Source organism: Heliangelus exortis, chromosome Z, assembly GCF_036169615.1.
Source record: "Heliangelus exortis chromosome Z, bHelExo1.hap1, whole genome shotgun sequence".
NCBI classification, from domain to species: Eukaryota; Metazoa; Chordata; class Aves; order Apodiformes; family Trochilidae; genus Heliangelus; species Heliangelus exortis.
The window spans coordinates 45,765,812-45,785,977 of NC_092454.1; the positions used below are offsets into that span (position 1 = coordinate 45,765,812).

Sequence of the window (20,166 nt, forward strand, 5' to 3'; positions counted from 1 at the left end):
TGGGCCCAGCTGTGCCTGGCACAGGGCAGCTCTTCACCTGCCCTCACAGAGACCCCTGTATATCCCTGCTCTGCCAAAACCTTTCTAAAATCTGAATGCACAGCCCCTCTGCTGTGCATCCTGGGCCCTCCTGGCCACTTCCTGCATTGTTCACCCAATACTTAGTGTGGAATATGTGACACTTGCACCCTTGATCTGCAGGCACTCCACACTCACAAGTCTGCCTTATAGGTCAACCGAGACCCCAGCACACCCTGCTCATCAGCTAGTCTCCCTTTTTCCCCAGGTTCCCTAATTAATCAGGTCCCTGATGAGAATAAACATTGCTGGAATAAATATTCTTGCACTCTCATGTGCCTTCATCGATCAGTGTGAATGACCAGGCCTGATTTTCCTTACAGTCTCCCTTGCCAGTTAGGTTTGTGTCCCTGTATATTCTTGTTTGATGATTTTCTCTTTTTCATATTCACCCTCTTGTTGCAGTGGGAAAAGGTCCTTGACCAGATGCCCTTAAAGAAGGAGACATTTTCCTTCCATATAGCCTTACACTTGCAAACTAGCATTTTGCCTTTAGCTAGATGTTGTAAAATTGTTACACAGAGGTATCAGTTGCAAACGTGTAAAATGCAGTTCCTGTTTTAATATCCTTGCAGATGAAATGAAGATGAATTCATTAGAGATGAATTTACCTGCAGGAAAAAACAGAATTCTGAAAAAGGAATCAGCTTCTAAAGAAATACCGAAGACACTTCCCAAATGCATTAAGCGACAGTCGAAGCAAAATACTTGTCTGGATCAAGGCACTAATGAGCTTTCACCGAGGAAGAAGGTTAAGCTGAGCACTACTGAGGCTGTGACCCAGAGTTCAGGAAGTCACCAGCAGCCAGATAGTTGTTTGACTGAGCTGAAACAATGTGAAGGGTCAACTCAAGCATCATTTTCCTCGACAGATCCTACAACATCAGCATCAACAGTTCGGAAAGGGACCAAACCCGTTCAGGCCTTACTTGCCAAGAATACTGGTAACAAAGTGACCTTAACAAATAAACTGTCACCTCCCCCAGGCATAAATCTACCTACTTCAGAAAATCCAGCTTTACCACCTTTGGAATCATCACTTGTAAAACCAGCATTGCCCTGCCAGACCAGTTCAATGACTCCTTTACAAATGATGTACAAAATGCCAAATGGCCACTGTGTACCAATAGACCTTCAGAACAGCTCTGTGAAAATTCAAGTGCAACCAGTGATTGACCCTAAAACTGGAGAAAAAGTCATGCAACAAGTTCTTATTTTACCAAAGAACTTTGTTATTCAGCAGAAGGAAGGAAAAGCTGTGCCCAAGGACATCCAGTCACTACAACAAAAATCATCTGAACTGCCCTGTAAAATTTCACCAGAAATATCAAATGTCAGTGTTCCTTTAACTCCTGCAGTAACGAGCTCTGCTAGTGCTACCACTCAGTCACCTGGTACAATTTTTAACAGGAATATTACCCACTTGTCACAAGTGACTGGTCCTATAAACACTGTGCAATTACTGCCTGCTGTAACTTCAGCAGGTAACTTGTTACCATCAACTAAGGTGAGTCAGGCTGACAAAATCAAGACTACAGTTACAACTGCCACATTCCCTGTTTCTTTGACTTCACCTAATCTTTCCACAGCTACACAGCCTTTGATAGCAGCAGCAGCATTAAATGGGTCTCCAAACACTGCTTCTGCCTGTCCTAGTGTTTCATCACAGCAGACAAATGACTCTGTTGAGACGAGGCAAGAGCTGAAGACTGTGTGTATAAGAGAATCACAATCTATTTTGGTCACAACACGAGGTGGAAATACAGGAATCGTTAAAGTGCGAACAAACCCAGACCAGAGTTCACAGAGCAGTCTATCATCTAGTTCAGTTTCCACTTGCACACCTCAACTTCAAGCTTTTCTTACACCAAAAACTACAGCATTACCAGGCTCTGTTCTTCCATCTGTAGTAACAGCCTCGTCTGGTCTCCAACATACTGGACAATTGCCTCTTTCTGGACTTTCCCCATCAACTGCTCCTTCTGTTAACATTCCAACTCTCCCAGCTGATTTTACCCAGGCAATGGAGAAAAATATCAAATTCACATTACAGCAGCCTGCTGTGGGGGGCACTTTGGGTCAAGTAAGAGAGAACTCCATTTCATTAGCTAGCAGTTTGATGTCAGCAGCTCCACACAGTCCTGTTAGTGTGACTAGCACTGGACAAAATAACACAGTTGTAACTCCAAATTCTGCAGAGCAGCGACAAGTCTATACTAAAACAAATCCTATTATACAATCTGAATCTAATTCAGCAGCAAAAGGAGATGTAATTAGTGGTACTCCAGTCCAGAAACTTACCTTAGTCTCAAACCCACCTATTTTATCTCCCTGTGGTGCATCAGGAATCAGTATTATAACCTCTGTGGCATCAACTGGTGTGAATGCTCAGAAGCTGGTGTTCATTAACACACAAGTTGCTAATGGCCCATCAACTACTGGTCTAGTTGCAGAGCCATTGAAACATAACCTTCCTTCCTCCCTAAGCAAAACCTTTGTTAATGCCACAGAGCAACCACAGTTGGTTCTGATCCCATCTACAGTAGGACCACCAGTAAGAATAAATCCATCACCAACTGTTGCTCAAGTAAAAGATGTGAAAATTGGACTAAACATAGGTCAAACCATTGTAAATACTAAAGGCAGTGCACAACAGGCTCCATCTGTTAATATATTGCACTCTGCCATTTCTAAGGGAGAAGACAAAAAAGGTATGGGCCTGGCACTGTCTTTGACAAGTAGTAGTAGTACTTTGGTTCCTGTTCAGAGTTTTGTGAGTCTAAGTGCTGTGTCAGTTAGTGAATCTGTATGTGTTGCAACAAAAGCTGAAAATGCCTCTACAGTAACAACAGCAAATGCATGTGTAGAATCTATTTCAGTAACATCAGCTGGAACTTCTTCCAGGACACTGTCCACTGTCCCGACTGGGAGAAATAATCCCTCAAGAACAAGGCCAAATCTGGGTAATCGACTGTGTACATCAAATACTGGAAATACTGTAGGTGTGTCAACTGTGAAAACAGGACACCTTGCATCATCTGTGCTGATATCAACAACACAGCCAACAGTATCTCCTCAGACCTTAACATCTGCTTTGCAATTTCCAGTCATTAGCTTGCCTGGATCTGTAGTCAACCCCCATAATGTGTTACATGCAGTTCCTCAGTTGGCAGCAGTTCCAGCTCCTCCTCCAGTACAAAAAATCCAGTTGCCCACACTCCTTCAGTTTCAGTCATCAGGGGTTTCAGCTGCTATACCAAGTAATGCAGTTATTCACAATCCTCAGAATTCATTGCCTCTTCCATCACCAAATGCAGGTAAAGTCATCAGTTTTCCCAGTTTTTCTCCCCTTCAGTGCCGGCAGGTGCCTCCCAGTACAGGGATACCCAGTTATGCTTACACTTGTGCTTCTACCATTCAGTTGTCTTCAGGCTCTCCGGCTGTAACAAGCAAGGTAGGAGGGCAGTTGAATGAACCTTGCATTCAACAGAAAATAGTCATTAACACCTGTATGCCTTTGGCACCTGGAACTCAGATAATGATTAATGGTACTCGTTTTGTTGTTCCATCGCAAGGCCTTGGAGCTGGCAGCCACATTCTTCTTCTGTCTTGTGACACAAAACAGACTCCTTCTGTTAACCATGGTCAGGAGCTTCAGGGTGTGCCAAATGTGAATCCAGTAACCTCAAAAATCATGCTATCCCCAGCTACTTCATTAAGTTGGCAAATATCAAAGCTTCCTTTGAAAAGTTCTTCAAAAATTGTGAACCCTGCTGGTGCTTTATGTGTTGTAACACCCCAGGCACATAGCACTCCAGCAAGCTCATGTGCTCCACTGTCTGCAGCCACACCGACAGTGTCTTCAGTGATAAAGTCTCCTGTTAATGTTGTAGCTACATCTTCTGTGGTTTCTGCCATTCATACTCCAAGCTCACATTTGCCAAGCAACACTTCAGCATTTCACTTAGACACTTCTGTTACAAAACTGTTGGTCAGTCCTGAGGGAGCCATTCTGAATGCTATGAATACTCCATTACCAAAAGGTTCTTCCCTGTCTTCATCACTGCCTTCTGTTGTGTCCACAAGTAGAAATCCTACCGCTATCTTCCCTGCATCTCAGTCATGAATCTGATAAAGCTGCATCCTGAACTTACTGCAAATGAGCCAGTTTGAAATTTTGGGGGATTCTTCTGACTTTAGAAGTTGTACTTGTTAGGTAATTTCTTACTGTTTGCAATAGTTGATTTATTCAAAATGACTTAAAATTAACATTTTTTCCTGTTCCCTGTGGGGTTTAGGAGGAAGAAAAAAATAATTTAGTTTGTCAGAGAGATGTTTTCAGAGAGTTCTTTAATAACAAGGTCAGAAATTAGTTCATTAAACATTTTAATTTGGAGAAATCTAGCCATTTGCACATGTTCCATCTTAAAGTATGGACTGTCTGCCAGTGTGTTTATGACAGTGTGTTTATCTCCTTTTTTGTCAGATTTTTTTTTCTGTAAAAGCATATGCATTGTAAAAATGCAGTGTATGGTGTAGAATTGTACATATTCATGAATTCCTAACAGTCTGTACTAAACTATATGTACAAAGAACTATGCTGTCTTATTTATGTTTTGTTTACATAATGTATAGTTTTTTAAGTATTTTAGTAACTTTGGACCAGTGTACTGTTTTGGCAACTATGCAGAAGAATCTGCATACAATAAAACAAGTTGCTGTAATCGTTGGTGTTGGCAGTAGTTTTAAAATTTATGTATTTGTTACACCATAGCAGGATTCATGCATACATATCTCCTTACTTACTGCAGATACATCTCAGAATTTGGAATATAGTAGATTGAAAGTATTTAAACTCCTCTGCTCTTCGTGGTTTACATTTCACAAGATTTAATAACATCTGGAAAGAAAGCCATCTTGTTGATCCTCCTGATACAGGACTGGGTAGCTCATATTTCATCAATTCTTAATAAATATTTTACTATAGTGCCTAAAATCTCCAGTGATACGGTAAGGCTAAAAATGGTTTCCTAGTCTTGAAAGTCACATGGATTGCTGTTCAGGACTACCATGTTTTGTCATAAAGTTCATAGATCTGTTTAAATAGTTCATTGTTTTCTTCTTCTAAGGCCTTCAATGCATTAACAACCTACCTGGTAACTGTATCAAAGAGCCAATATTCAATCCATTTTTTTCACCAGTCGTGCTTTCTGGATAGTCAGTCTATCTGCAGCAACAGTGCTAAAACATCACAGAGTATTAAAGAAGGTCTTATTTGTACTTTTAGTGGGAATAATTTATGTATTATGTAAACCTTCCCCTTTTTTACAGTGCATTCAGTATTTGTTGGTTGAGGTTCAGATCTCATAAAACCCTTCAGTTGTTCTATGCAGATCAGCCTTATTCACAGGGGTATGTTGCAGTGTTCATGAAAGTAAAGAAGTTTTTTGGTGTCTTTTAAGACTTAGCATAAGCAGAGAGGGTGCCTGTCATCATTTGATGGAAGATGATCTTAGAAGTGCTATTTTAAAGGATGAAGTTACAGTCTGTTAGCTGCTTAGTTGCTTGGAGGATACTATCTTAGGCTGCATATCTTTGGAGAGGGAGATTTTTTTGTTAGCTTGGTTTTGGGTTTTCTTAAGAAACTAGAGGGGAAAAATTCACAACTCATTAACATTGTTTCCCCTTTTTAGTAGCTGTGACTTCTAAGGCAGATAAATGCTTATGTGTCAGTATTCAGCATCATTCTTGAACTGATCTTGATCAAGACAAAACTTGATCAAACCTCCCTCTCCATTTGCTATGCACAGTTTGTCATTTTGTATCTTGGTCTGAAATATAAAACCAGAGCTCACTCCCTCATGTGTTGGCTGCCCTTCATAATATTCTGAAAATCAGTCTGGTAACTGGTTAGTTAGAGGTCTGGGGGAGTGAGGGGAAGAAAGACCTGTACCTTCCATAGGTACCTTCCCTTTCTGCACTAATTAAAAAATTGAATTGGGAAATTGCCTCGTTCTGAATCATCTTTTCTCAGGCCTGCTAGCCTTGAGGTGAGAGGTTTGATTTTATTTTAGAAAAAGCTACCTGAAACACTTTTCCTACTTTCTCATCAAAGCTGTTACGTAATCAGTTTTAAAGATGCTGAGTGGTAAGTGGTGTCTGCGGAGGTTACAATATTTGAATCTGCTTTTTGAATCTGACTGCATTTTGCAGTTGGTTACTGCAGGTGACTTTTCCAGCAGAGGAAGATGGCAGAGTATGGCAGTCTCTTCATAGACCATTTTACATAGTCTAAAGGCAGCATATCTGACAGCAGCTCATTTTATTTCCATTTCACTGCTGCAACCTTGGGACTGACTTTCTTGGATTTTTTTCTTATCTTACAATGGCTCTTTTCCCTTTAAAATTTTGTCTGTTGTAAAGTGAGTATCTAAATTGTTCAGAAAGTTAGAGACTAGGTTCTAATATTGCAAGTGGCCTGGGTGGAGAAAAATATTTGCATGACACCTTTGTGTATGCTAATCTAGTAGAAATATTTGGGCTTGAGCATAGGAGGTTCCATATAAACACGAGGCAAGATTTTTTTCACCGTGAGGGTGACAGGGCACTGGCACAGGTTGCCCAGGGAAGTTGTGGAGTCTCCTTCTCTGGAGACATTCAAAACCCACCTGGGTGTGTTCCATATAAATGTGAAATCACAAACCAGTAAAAATTCAAACATTGCACCTTTTCCTTAGATAATACTCTTCAAAAAAGAGCAGGCATCATGCTTTACCTTGAACCAATTTCTAGTCAGGTCGTGGTGTACTTCTCAGGGAAGGACCAAATAAAACACGTGGTCCAAACATGTAATTGGGGCTATACTGAAATGGTTTGGAAATGTGAAGGCACATTTGCTGCTCAAACATTGCTCAAGTTTTGGCCTCTGAGTCCAGCAAGAGCGCTGTTCAGCACTATCACATGGCAGGAGTTTTCTGGCAGAACTAAAGAAGTCACAGCTGTGCCTTGTAGCTTACATGTAAATAATGTTGTCATAGTGACTTCTACCTTCCCCCTTTGCCTTTCTGATAAAATAGGGCACAGTAATCTCTGGTACTGTTTTGATATATACCAAAGTGCTTCATGCAGGAAATCCTCACTACTTTCTTTTGTTACTGCTCTCTGACATCTGCAATAAGTACCCCCATGCCTCTTGGGACAGTAAATGTTTTGCTGTGTGGTACAGTGTGCCAGGAAGGTTGTACTCACCAGAACCTGCTGCTTTTTACCTTCGTGCAATGGCTGGAGTGGCTTATGAATAATCTAGAATCTTTTAGGGTTATGTTGAGACTTGTAACCTCATTAGGAGTAGAGGATCCAGCAGGATCATACCAGGAATCCAAACACTGACAGTGCAACTGCTGCTGCTGCTCATTTCCCAGCGTCACAAACACCAATGAAGGGCTTGGTTTTCAGTTTTGTGCACTGTATCTACATAAGGATTGCGTGCCTAGCTACAGAGGTGTTGCTGACATCTTCTTATACAGATGAGCTTTGACAAGCAGTATGTCCACTTCTCTGAGGGAGCATTTTAATGCAAACCAGGAGCAAGCAGAGCTTCATTCTCCAGCCACCCCTCTTCATCAGCATCCTGGGGGAGGTCTCAAATTGCCCAAGGGTTTCTTCATATGCTCATTTGGTGGGTGAAAATTAATCTCAAAAGTCATGGTTTTTGAGAATTATAGTAAGTGGCATCTGATTGCAGCCTGACTGCAAAGAGGGTAAAAAAAGAGGAGCTGGAGATCTTTGACTTTTACACCTTCCCAGGACATACATGACCATACCAGAGAAATTATAAATCTAAATCTATTACTCTGAGGTGATACTACAGTCTTAGTGAAAGCCTGTCCTAGAATTTGAAAGCTCTACACCACATTGTGCATGTGTGGTAGTTGAAAAGTTTCTGTGCATTTCTTTCTGGTTTTGGGGGGGACAGACATCCTAGAACGTTTTAGCTTGTCTTTGGCCAAGTTCAGTGTGAATTAGTGTAGTACAGAAAGTACATAACAGACAGTTCTTGCAGTCTGTAGCTCTGGCAATTACAGGTCTCTTGCTTTCAAGTTCTGACCTGTCCTCTATTGGTGGTTTATTAGTGGATCAGCAGTCAGCCTCTGAAATGTACCCTTGTTGGGTATAGAGACAGATCCAAAAATGTAATTTGTGAGAGGGCTATGAGAGGGATATGAGAAATGAAGCTTCCACCTATATTATATAGCACTCAGTGAACCTACATATTTCACTCTTATTTTTATGCACTAACTAAAGTATGAGACCACTAACTGTGTCTATAAAGAAAGAATACTCCTTTCACAGGGAGGAAAAACGGGAGGACTCTCTGAGAAGTGAAGTGTAGGTTACTAGGAGTGCTTATCTATCTTGTGTCTATAAGCTAGTGTCAAGAGCTCAATAGGTCCATCTCTGGCTGTTCAGCTGTTCCAGCAATTTGGTCTTAAAAATTTCTGAAAATTAATTTTTCTGCCTAGATAATGTTAACTTCCTCCTGAACTTCTGAAATGGCTGGTGACGTATTTAATGCTGATACTACTGAAAAATGTGTGGGACCAAATAAAGGTTTTTGAACTATGCATTTCACTTCTCTATAGTGATTAATCCTTACAGAAATTACTTTCTTTCTCAGCCATGAAAGTGTATGTCAGTTCCATTCAGCTGCAGCAACACACAGTCTTTTGAAAGGACATTGCCCCAGGGTAGAGAATTACACTGTACAGAATTGCTGAAAATCATTAGCCTCAAGCTTTAGCTGGCCAGTTCTGCAAAACATTTAGTCAGCCATTGCGTACAGCTTCTCTGTCACTTACTAGCTATAAGCTGGCATTTTATATATTTTGCTATCTATTATTCTTCCTGTTACAAAACATGTCCACAGAACTTTTTCCTTAAAAAAGTACCTTGGAAATTACACATATTAGACAGCTTTTCAGCTAATCACCTAAATTTATAGAAAGAGATACACCAATTATAACCTTTCACGGCAATCACAGATTCGTATTACCTTCTTCCATCAAGGATCTAATTTTACTAAACTATGTAGACATTTTTATTATACAAGAAACATTCTAAAAACCTATGTTTTATTATTTATTAGCATATATGGATCTTGCATTAGGGAAGTAAATCTGCCTTGTATTTAAACCTCTTTTTGTTTTAAGGTGTTTATGTTGCCATATTTAATGACGAAGAACTGGGTTCTTTACTAACAGCAGTTAAAAATTGTTTTCTGTGAACATTTTTCTTCAGTAACTACTTTTCATTTTAGTGAATGTTGTATGGGTTTAGCTGCCCCCTGCTGTGAGATATCAGGCCATGTGGATAAATTTGTTGATCTATGTATAATCTTAAATAATAATCTGGCAAGTAGACACCAACAAAAAGACTCAGTAAACAAGTAACTTCCAAATGGATGTAGCCTAATTTATGTGCATCACAATTCTTTGTTTCTGTTACTGCTAATGTTCTGGCAGCCTGGAATAATTAACATCTTGGAGCCTGCTGTCTTCTGTATTTATTCTTCAGGGAGTGTGGGCTCCACACACTTTCTCATGTTCTTTCATCATGTTAGAACAGATGACTCGTAAAGCAGCTCTGATCTAACAAGATCTTTTACTTCCTCAGAAGGCTGCTGGAAGTAAACTAAAGGTGATTGACACTGCACCCATTGACTGGCACCCATGAAATAATATGGACTCCAAGCAGAAATTCGTAGGTTGCCTGGATCGGTTTTTATGAGGAATGATTTCATTACAGGTACATAAATAAGTGAGGGGAGGTAAAAGCCTGTTGTGAAATGTAGCCACTTTTTGCAGGTTAATTTTAGAACTGCTAGGACGTACAATTGGTAGTCTTTGTTACCAGGACATGTAGTAAAATGGCTTTGTCCATTTTATGACAGATTCTTTTACACTACATTCTAGGGGATTATTTATTTATTTATTTATTTGCCTTTTCAATAAAAGGTGAGTAAGTGGGGAAGAAGAAAACAAAGGTGCTAACACTTTTCTAGTCTGGTTGGTACTCAGTGGTATGTACTTACTCTTGGTAGATCTGTTAAGGATGCAAGATGCCCAGACTTGAGTGTAGTGCATTAGTCTGACCACAGGAAACAAAAAACTTAAATTGAAGAAATGCATTCAGATTTATTGAGGCATTTCAAGAACTAGTTCTGTAAGCTAAGCAGGAATACTTTTCAACTGCTAGTGAAAGCACCTTTTTTTTTTTTTTTTTTTTTTTTTTTTTTTTTTTTTTAGTGATTTTAGCTTTAGGAAAGTTAAGCGTGTACAGGAAATTAAGAAGGAGCATAAAGAAGTTGAATCAGTATGTCAGTATGTTTAGAGTTTAAAATTTCTTTTTATCATGGTGTATAAGGTGGTGGTGACTGTTCAGCAATTTTGTCATAAGCTGGTGGAGCATCAGGTACCTATAGTAAGAAAATGAGTGTGAAAGTCTGAAAAAACAATAGAGGTACAAGAAAAGTACATTAAAGATGCAGTGAACTATCTACCTCCAGTCATGGTACTGCAGCTCAAAATAGCTGAGGTCATTAATTATGTCTTTAATTTTTTGAGTTTAGTTTTTGCTATTACGTTCTTTTATTTAACAACAGATTAAGTTAATTTTGCTTGCATCATTTGTCTGAATTTTCAGTGTTATAAGGACAGGAAACTTTTTTAAAAGGAAAAAAAATATTCTATTAAGAATTCAAACTAATACTGAAACTTTTCTTTAAGAGCCTTGATGCAGGTACATTTCTTATTTCCAGTGTTAACAATTTGGGCAGCTTCTTTAAAATTGATTGTAGATTAGCCTTTGCCCTATTCAAAAATTATTTAAACACACACATAACTTGTCATGTATGTTTATCAATTAAGTTGTTAAAAAATATAGGTTTCAATATTTATCTTTTCAAAATGATTAGATGAGCTAAAAATGTAAGGTTTTACATTTCCTGACAAGACTATAGTAAAGCAGAGACAGTCCATTTGTTAGTCTAAGTCCCTAATCCTCCATTGGGAAGATGTTTGTTTATTCAGTGTATCTCAGTTTTCAGGTATTACAGTATCCTAATAGATCACATAATGATCATGTAACATAAGAATAAAAGTAGGTGGAAGAAGATAAATTTTTAAACAAAGAATAATAACAGCAGATTTAAAAAATCTTATTTTCACAGTAAAAAATATACACAATATTAATTTTTAAGTTAATGTAGAGGCATTGAAGACCCAATCTAGAGACCATACCCTGATAAAGAAATCATCAACAAAAGTGACTGTTTACCAAGATTTTCTCACCATGTCTTGCTGTGTTTTAAGTGAACCCTTGAGTTGCAACTTACCTCAGAATTAAAGTTGTTGTACTCCTGGAGAGGTGCTTTGTAATCCAGTAGTGTTCCATCATCTGCCACTGTCCGGACTGTGTCCATAGTAGAGCTTTTGCTCTGTGACAGATCATAAATATGGGGAAGATTAAAGGAAAAAGAGAATGCAAAGTTGAAGCAGATTGTGTACCTATTGAATATTTGACAGCACATTTACCATATGTGTTAGATGTGGGATTAGGGCCGTTTTATTTTATGTACAGTCTGTACCATTTCTTCTCTAGCCTAACAAAAATTTGATTTTCAAGACCAAAAAGCATCAATCTGCAATGAGAAGGAATTAAGAAAAAAATAGTGATTTTAATTTGCTTTTTGGAGTTGTTTTTTTTAAGTATTGCCTTCACTTAGGCAACATCTCACTATGAAAGTTCACTTTATATGTAATCTGCCAATTGATACATGTATTAGATAGACCACTGGAAAGGTAGCAGAACTCTCATTAGAGAGAGAGCAGAAATTCGAAGATAAAGCTTTGAGACCTCTAAAAACAGATGTTATGAGAAAGATTGCACTCTTTTTTGTAATATTTTTAAAAGGACACAGAGTATTTTTAGAAGTAGTGCTCAGAAAATGAACTTCAAACCTGCCCTTCTTTTTTAGTGAATCCTAAAACTGCAAGTCAGCTTCCGTACACATAAATTATGCAGCATCCGTACATGAACATAATATTTGCATAGTCACTTGTAAAAGTTATTTTTCTTCTCTGCTTCCCAGGCTTACTCTAACCATATCTTGTCCATATTTAGGGATAAGTCTCATGAGTATTGAATATATTATTTTTATTTAAATTTAAATACACCGAACCCATCTTGGTTTTCTGTAAATACTGAAGATAATGCTTCCTAGAGATCAGGTTTTTATACTGATGTATTGTGCAAGGTTGGGCAACTGGCTTCATCTCCCTTTGCTTCTGCTGCCTCTTACTCTTTTGTCTGACTTGCAAGTTCTCCAGGGCAATGTATATTTCATACTGTGTGGTTTCATTTGTGTATATGTCACTGTGTATATTGCCTGAGATAATGATGTCCTATTACAGGTTCGATGTTCTATGCATTAATGGAATGAAAATAATGATAATACATCATCAAAATAATAATATAGTATAGAAACAGCTGCCATCCTTACCCGCAGACTTTTATAGCCACCACGTCTTTTGTAATACCAGCAGCCAAAGATAAGTAAAATTGCCAGCACCAAAATAAAGAGTCCAATGCCCAGAGCTCTGTTGGGATACCAAAACAAAATAATCAACACCAGACCTAGATACATTCTTCTGGGAGCAAGAATGATTAGGGTGAAAGTTTGTATCCTATCATTTATCAGAGGCAGGCATGGAGCAGAATTCACCTCAGAAAATACACAAAGTATCTCTAACTTCAGCCACTCTCTGAAGATTAAGTTATCTGCCAAGTTCTTAAGCATTTTGAAAATTAGGAATATATTGCTTCAAAGGTAATAATCTACCATTGACTGCTTCTAAAGAAAGCCCCACCTGTAAATCCAGCAAACAATATTGTGATATAGGAAAAAAATGTGAAATAAAGTGCCACACGTGCAGAAACAGTTATTTTTTTTAGTTTGTCTACGAAGTGTTTATCAAGTGTTTATCTAACACTTTTTCCTGGTGCAGCTGTGTTGCAGCAGATCTTCAAAGTTATGAGACTGCTCCACTGTTTTTTACTGTCCCCAGTAAAGTAGAGAAGCTACTTCTCTGAGCAACTGCTACCTTTACATTTTGAGACTACTTTCTGCTTTTCATGCACTCCATAGGTCTACCCATCCCTTAGCCTGTACCTACTGCATGTTTGCCATCTAACTCCTCTACCTATTCAGAGGCTGGTATGGAAAGTGTGTGTAAATTTCTTGCAATTCCAGGTAAAGTTGCAGTTGTGCTACGAGGAATCTGTGCTTAGGTCTGGAATGGTCCTGCTACTGGAAGCAGAGAGTCATCTCCCTTGCGTAACTGGAGAAGCTGCTTACAATTGCAGTCACTGGAACTTGAGGAGTTAGAGGTGAGATAGAGGTGCTTGGTTTCAAGTGCTGAGACATTTCTAGCCAGCTTTCTCTTTTGAAGAACTGAATGGCTTTGGGAAGACTATGAGAGAGCCTTCCCCCTTTTTTTTATTCTCTTTGCCCTGGAATAAACATGGTGGGAAAATTTTCTTGCAATATGTGTGTGTGGGGGCAAGTCACCAAGTTTGGGGGACAGTAAGCCAGTGCTAGAAGCATATTCCACATACAGATAGCCCAAGCACTTTGGAAGTATTTGTCTAAACTAGTAAGCTATCACCAGTGGGATAGTTTCTCTAGAAATCCAAGACCCAGCATAGAACCATGGAGTTATAGAATGATTTGGGTCGGAAGGGGTCTTTAGAGGTCATCTAGTCCAACCCTCCTGCAGTGAGCAGGGACAGCTTCAACTAAATTAGTTTCCTCAGAGCTCTGTCCAACCTGGACTTGAATGTCTCCAGGGATGGGGCATCTATCACTGCTCTGGGCAACATGTTCAGCCTGTTCAATAACGTCTCCCTGGAGCTTTCTTTTCTCAAGGCTGAACAACCCTAGCTCTTGGCTAAGTAACAAAATATTAGCTTAAATTACTTCTCTTAAGTGGAGTTTTGCCCAGTTACTCAAAAAATTTACTGAGAGTCACATTTCTCTGGCATTGATGTCTCTTATCTGCTTCTTGATGGTATTTTAACATTTCTCTGGTGTTTTCACTTAGGTTGTTCTTTAGAGCGAGACAATATCCTTTGGAGGTTCTGAAGAGACGTAGGTGAATCTGGAAATAAAGCCTAATGTAAAGATCCCCTTGAAACAGTCTCAAAAGAAAATTCTAAATAAACCTGGTAATTTTATTTTAAAGATTAATGACTTGTGATCATATGACCAAACTCTATATTCTCGAACTGTTCTTAAGGGCTGAGGACTTTCTATGATTCTACAATGACAAATGTTAGAGACAGTTATAGGAGAGCTAAAATGCACTCCACCCATATGCAGGGATGACTATTTTGTACATTTGTTTAAATGTAATTTTTTTTTTTTTTTTTTTTTTTTTTTTTTTTTTTGCCACCTAATATGAATCACAGAGTCACAGTATTATCAGAGCTGGAAGGGACCTCAAGAGGTCATCTAGTCCAACTCTCCCACTAGAGAGACATTACCCAGGACTGCCTCCAGGTGGGTTTTGAGTATCTCCAGAGAAGGGGGCTCCACAACCTCCCTGGTCATCTTGTTCCAGTGCCTTGTCACCCTCATAGTAAAAAAGTTTTTTCTTAGTTTTAAACAGACCTTCCTGTGTTGCCTCTCATCCTGTCACTGGGAATTACTGAGAAGAGTCTGGCTCCATCTTCCTTGCACCCACCCTTTAGATACTCATAGACATTAACAAGATCTCCCCTCAGCCTTCTCCAGGCTGAAGAGTCTCAGCTCTCTCAGCCTTTCCTCATAAGAGAGATGCTCCAATCCCTCAATCATCTTTGTTGCCCTCTGCTGGACTCTCTCCAATACTTCCCTGTCTCTTGAACTGGGGAGCACAGTTCTGGATGCAGTATTCCAGCTGTGGACTCACCAGGGCAGAGTAAAGGGGAAGAATGACCTCCCTTGACCTTTTGGTCACACTTTTCTTTATGCAGCCTGGGATTCCATTGGCCTTCCTGGCAGCAAGGGCACACTGCTGGCTCATGGATAACTTACAGTCTATCAGGACCCACAAATCCTTCTCTGAACAGCTTTCCAACAGGTCCCTAATCTATATTGGTGCTTAGGGTGCTTGCTACCCAGCTGCAGGACCCTACATTTGTTCTTATTAAACCTCATCAGTTTTTTCTCTGCTCAGCCCTCCATCCTGTCCAGGTCATGCTGGATGGCAGCACAGCCCTCCAGAGTGTCAGCCACCCCTCCCAGCTTTGTATCCTCAGTGAACCTGCTGAAGACACACTCTGTCCCCTCATCCAGGTGGCTGATGAACATGTTGAACAAGACCAGACTGAGTATTGACCCCTCGGGTACACTGCTTGACCCTGCTCCATTGATGATACATAGGTTTTACTTTATGCTTACTCTTCTGCTGCAAGATAGCTGTGTCCTTTCACTCTGAAAAAGTTGCTGTCTGGATGGTGGTTTCTTCTGGGCATTTTGTGAGCTCGCTCCTGTTCAAACCTACAAGATAGAAATACAGTGCCTCGGTGCAATAAGTGATTTGTTAGCTTTAAAGCATGAAGCTATCAATTTTTTGTTCTAACAGGAGCATTTTAGGGAGGCAAAAATCAAGTAGATCCATATATACATGCAACCATCCCAGCTTAAGGCAAAATTCAAAACTGTAACAATAGTCTACATTTTAACAGCTCCACTGACATTAAGATATTTGCACTGGATGGCAACAGAGAAAAAATCGACATGTTCTCTTTAGCAAGTAAGAGATGGCAGACTGCTGAAGTAAAATCTTTAAGGAATAAATAAAGAAAGGCAATTTGCCTGGACAAGAAGAATTTACAGAAGAAAAGCTAATATTGTCCTTAGAACTGGTTGGGTGCTTTATTTCTGTTATTACCAGTAAATGCTCAAGGCCCTGGTTTCCAATCAGCATAAATTCTCAAAGATCTTTTGATTTTCAGGTCATTAAATAAATTTTTGCCAGCTGACAATCTATACTGTGCTGGGAATTTATATTATAATTTCCAGTTTTAAGGGAATAAGCATCTAGCAACGAGCAGTTTGAATGGTTAAAATTCTATTTCATCAAATATAGTGAAGAAAAAATCCACAAGCAATCATGTTTCTCTCATTTAAACAGCACAACAGCATCTCCTACTTCACAGTATCCAGCTAATCCACATACCTTACAGAGGTAAAGTATAAAACCCTATGACTTTACTGGAGAGAATGCTAGCAAAGAAAACAAAGCATTTTCAGAATTCACTTAGGGGCAGTCAAGCCTATTCTAAAGTATAATTTTGAAGAAACACAGAAAATTTTAGGTAGAATAGAAAATACAAATCTTACCTCCTTCAGACCTGTATTCTGTGTGCTTACTGGAAGGCATGTACAGCTCTCTTTTACTTGACTTGGTCTGTTTTTTTCTTTGATCTGTTCTCTTATGACTATCACGAGTTTAAATTCCTTTCAGTACAGCTTCTGAATGCATTAATTAGTATGAAAGAAGCAAGGGGGCAACTTTTCCTTTTCTTCTTGCAGTCTTCATCCTTCCCTCCTCATAAGAAGCTCAAAATTCTGTTATTTTGTTATTACATATCCTCCAAGAAATATCTTGACAGCATTTTACCTGCCTAATCAGTACAAAAACCTAGAGTGGGCAGTCTGCTTCTGAATTCAAACATGTTTCAATTTAGAGCTGATTATTTTGTGACATGATGGTGTAAAAAGAGGTTTTGTTGTGTTTAGCTTTGTGTACACTTCTGCAGCATTGTAACACTCCACAAACTACTGTAGCTGGAGCAAAACTGATGGGCACTTAGAAGTGTCATAAAATTAGGGCAAGGAAAGTTTAATTCTGTACTGCAAAGCAAATGCTGCCACAAAAAGAGAGTCTGTCCCATGGGCTACAGTACTAACAAAGCCTGGTTTCCTATCGACTGTGAATTGCTGTGCTCATGCTGCAGTAATTCCACTTACAACACCAGGCAGTCTGGGTACCATGACAGGTCAGCAGTGTTAGTTACTGCTCAAAAAACTAAGGAAGATATAAGAACTGTGTTCTGCTTGTCATTTGTCCCAGTGAATCATTAATTTGGGTCTTTCTATCCTGCCACAGATTTACTTTATTTTGTTTGAAAGATTCAAAACTTTGAAGTTTCCACTTATTTTTCAAGCTGTGAACCTGGTTCTAAATGCAGCTGAAAATGGCTGACAGCCTCAGGACTTGCAAGTGAAGAACAGATCGTGTGAGACTTCAGCATCCATTTCCTTAGGAAACTGAATTAAAAGTCTTAATATCAGTATTCTTAGTGCAGGGCTGGGAAGAGCCAGACCATTTTTCTGCTTTTATGTTTTGCCTAATTATGGTAAAATCTGATCTTTCTTTGAGTATTTGCACATGGTGGTGCCCGGTGATACGACCAAAGGCCACGGGCCTGATCTAAAACACAGGAGGCTCCATCTGCACATCAGAAAACACTTTTTCCTGTGAGGGTGACTCAGCACAGGTTGCCAGAGGGGTTATGGAGTCTCCATCCTTGGAGATATTCAAAGGCCACCTGGCCATAGACCTGGGCAACAAGGTTCAGGTGGTCCTGATAGAACAGGGGTTTAGATCAGATAACACCCAGAGGTCTCTTCCAACCTCAGCCATTCTACGATTAACACTAGAAGGATCTAATTGTTTTTGCTAGACCCATTAAAGCTTGAAACAACACATTTTTTGCAGGGGGAATAATAAAGGGAGGAATCATAGAATGCCAAAGGTTGGAGAGGACCTTAGAGATCATCCAGTTTCAACTTCCCTTCATGGACAGGGACACCTTTCACTAGACCAGGTTGCTCAAGGCCCCATCCAACCTGGCCCTGAACACTGCCAGGGAGGGGGCAGCCACAGCTTCCCTGGGCAACCTGTGCCGATGTCTCACCACCCTCACACAAAATAATTTCTTCCCAATGTCTAACCTAAACCTCCCCTCTTCAAGTTTGAAAGCATTTCCCCTTGTCCTCTCACTACACTCCTGTGTGAAAAGCCCTACCCCAGCTTCCATGTAGGCCCCCTTCAGGTATTGGAAAAATGCTATAAAGTCACCCCAGAGCCTCCTCTTCTCCAGGCTGAACAACCCCAACTTCTTCAGCCTGTCTCCAGCCCTCTGATCATTTCAGTGACTCTCTTCTGAGCATATTCCAGGAGCAAAATGTCCTTCTTAGGCTGGGGACTCCAGAACTGGACACAGTGCTCCAGGTGGGGTCTCACAAGGGCAGAGCAGAGGGGGAGAATCACCTCTCTCAACCAGCTGGACAACCTTCTTTTGATGCAGCCCAGGACCAGGATTGGCTTTTGGAGCTGCAAGCACACACTGATGGCTCTTGTTAAGCTTCTGGTCCACCACCACCCCCAAGTCCTTCTCCTCAGAGCTGTCTGCAATATGGAAGAAGAATGAGCAGAAGTGGGAAGCATAAACTTGGTCTTCTGGTGAAATGGTTCAGTGTTTCTCTTGTATTATCTCAGAGTAACTCAACGGGAGTTTCAAAGTTGGTGGAGATTCAGGGAAACCCTGTAGATACCCATGTGGGTACAACAGTGAGTGTATGCTATCACAGTCTATCAAGTCCCCAAGCAACATGCCAGCCCTTGTGCCATATCTCCAAAAATGTCATAGAGCTTGTCATCAAATCATGTGTTTTCCTGCAGAAAATCTTTGCTTTGGGAGAGGGTGCTAACTAAAGAGTACTTTTTGTTCTTGTCAGAATCAAAACAGAGGCAGAATATCCATGTGATACCAAAGCCATCCTCTGCCCCTTCCTTGCTTCAAGCAATGTGAGGCACAAAATGTCAACTGATTGAATATTTTGCTTTCTGAATGAATCTCTTGTTAACAGGGAAGGGAAAGAGAAAAGTCCAGATTTGTCATAAATCTGAGGTTCCATTTGGTATGTAAATGCATAAAGCTGCTATTGAGGAACTGGATAGATGAGGTGAAATACAATGTACTGGTTCTGATCTCAGTTTTTTTACAAAATCACTTCCCCGAGTGGTGCTGTTATGTCAGTGTAAAATTGCTGGAGTTCACATATGGATGTCACAGGTGTCACTTTTTTTAAATTAACATTTGAGGAGGAGAAGAGCTGGAAGAGGACGAATGCTTAGGAGAAAGCCCAGAGCAACAGGACGAATGCTTAGGAGAAAGCCCAGAGCAACCCAGCCTTTTTTTGATAGCCAGCAGCCTGTGGCAATTCTAGGATACTGTGATAAATCTTGAGGATAGGTATGAAATGAAAATCATAGAATCATAGAATGTTAGGGGTTGGAAGGGACCTCTACAGATCATCTAGTCCAACCCCCCTGCCAAACCTAGGGCAGGCCACAAAGGAACGTATCCAGATGGGTTTTGGAAGTCTCCAGAGCAGGAGACTCAACAGCTTCTCTGGGCAGCCTGTTCCAGCGTTCTGTCACTGTCACAGTGAAGAAGCTTCTCCTCATATTTAGGTGGAATTTCCTATGTTCTGGCTTAAAACTGTTTCTCCTTGTCCAATTACTGGTCCCCTTTCTCTTGACACCCACCCCTCAGATATTTATAGACATTAATAAGATCCCCTATCAGCCTTCTTGAGGCTTAGCAGCCACAGTTCTCTCAGTCATTCTTCATAGGAGAGATGTCCCTTAATCATCCTCATACCTCTCCATTGGGCTCTCTCCAGGAGATCCCTGTCTCTTGAACTGGGAAGCCCCAAACTGGATCCAGTATCTCAGGTGTGGTTTCACCAGGGCACGGTAGAGTAGATCTTGGGAGAACCTCCCACGATCTGCTGGACACACTTTTCCTGAGGGAGGACCCAGTGAGAGGGATGGAGGGGATGCACCTGAGCTCTTCACAGCAGCAGGAGTGTGGCAGGAGCACAATCTGAAATATGACAGGCTCAGATGGAGCCATAAGGGCAACCCAGCAGTGGAGCTGGGGTTGTGCCACCTCCATCCTTGGCATTCTCAT

General features: G+C 40.2%; 2 protein-coding genes across 6 annotated transcripts in view; one reads left to right on the forward strand and one right to left on the reverse strand.

The window, feature by feature from the left end:
• BRD10 (bromodomain containing 10) overlaps positions 1–4,802 on the forward strand; it is a 46,694-nt gene extending 41,892 nt beyond the window's left edge. For all 5 annotated transcript variants that reach the window (XM_071732031.1, XM_071732029.1, XM_071732032.1 and 2 more), the window contains one exon: positions 654–4,802. In XM_071732031.1, coding sequence (XP_071588132.1) covers positions 654–4,204 — 3,551 coding nt within the window. In that variant the 3' untranslated portion in view covers positions 4,205–4,802. The remainder of the gene's footprint in view (positions 1–653) is intronic.
• A 5,444-nt stretch (positions 4,803–10,246) lies between these two features.
• MLANA (melan-A) lies at positions 10,247–16,615 on the reverse strand. Its single transcript, XM_071731213.1, has 5 exons — positions 16,523–16,615; positions 15,578–15,676; positions 12,638–12,734; positions 11,471–11,572; positions 10,247–10,552 (listed from the first exon to the last, which is right to left on the reverse strand). Exons 2-5 carry the CDS (start codon positions 15,649–15,651, stop codon positions 10,487–10,489), a joined length of 339 nt encoding a protein of 112 aa, XP_071587314.1. The 5' UTR covers positions 15,652–15,676; positions 16,523–16,615; the 3' UTR covers positions 10,247–10,486.
• Between the last annotated feature and the right edge of the window lie 3,551 nt (positions 16,616–20,166).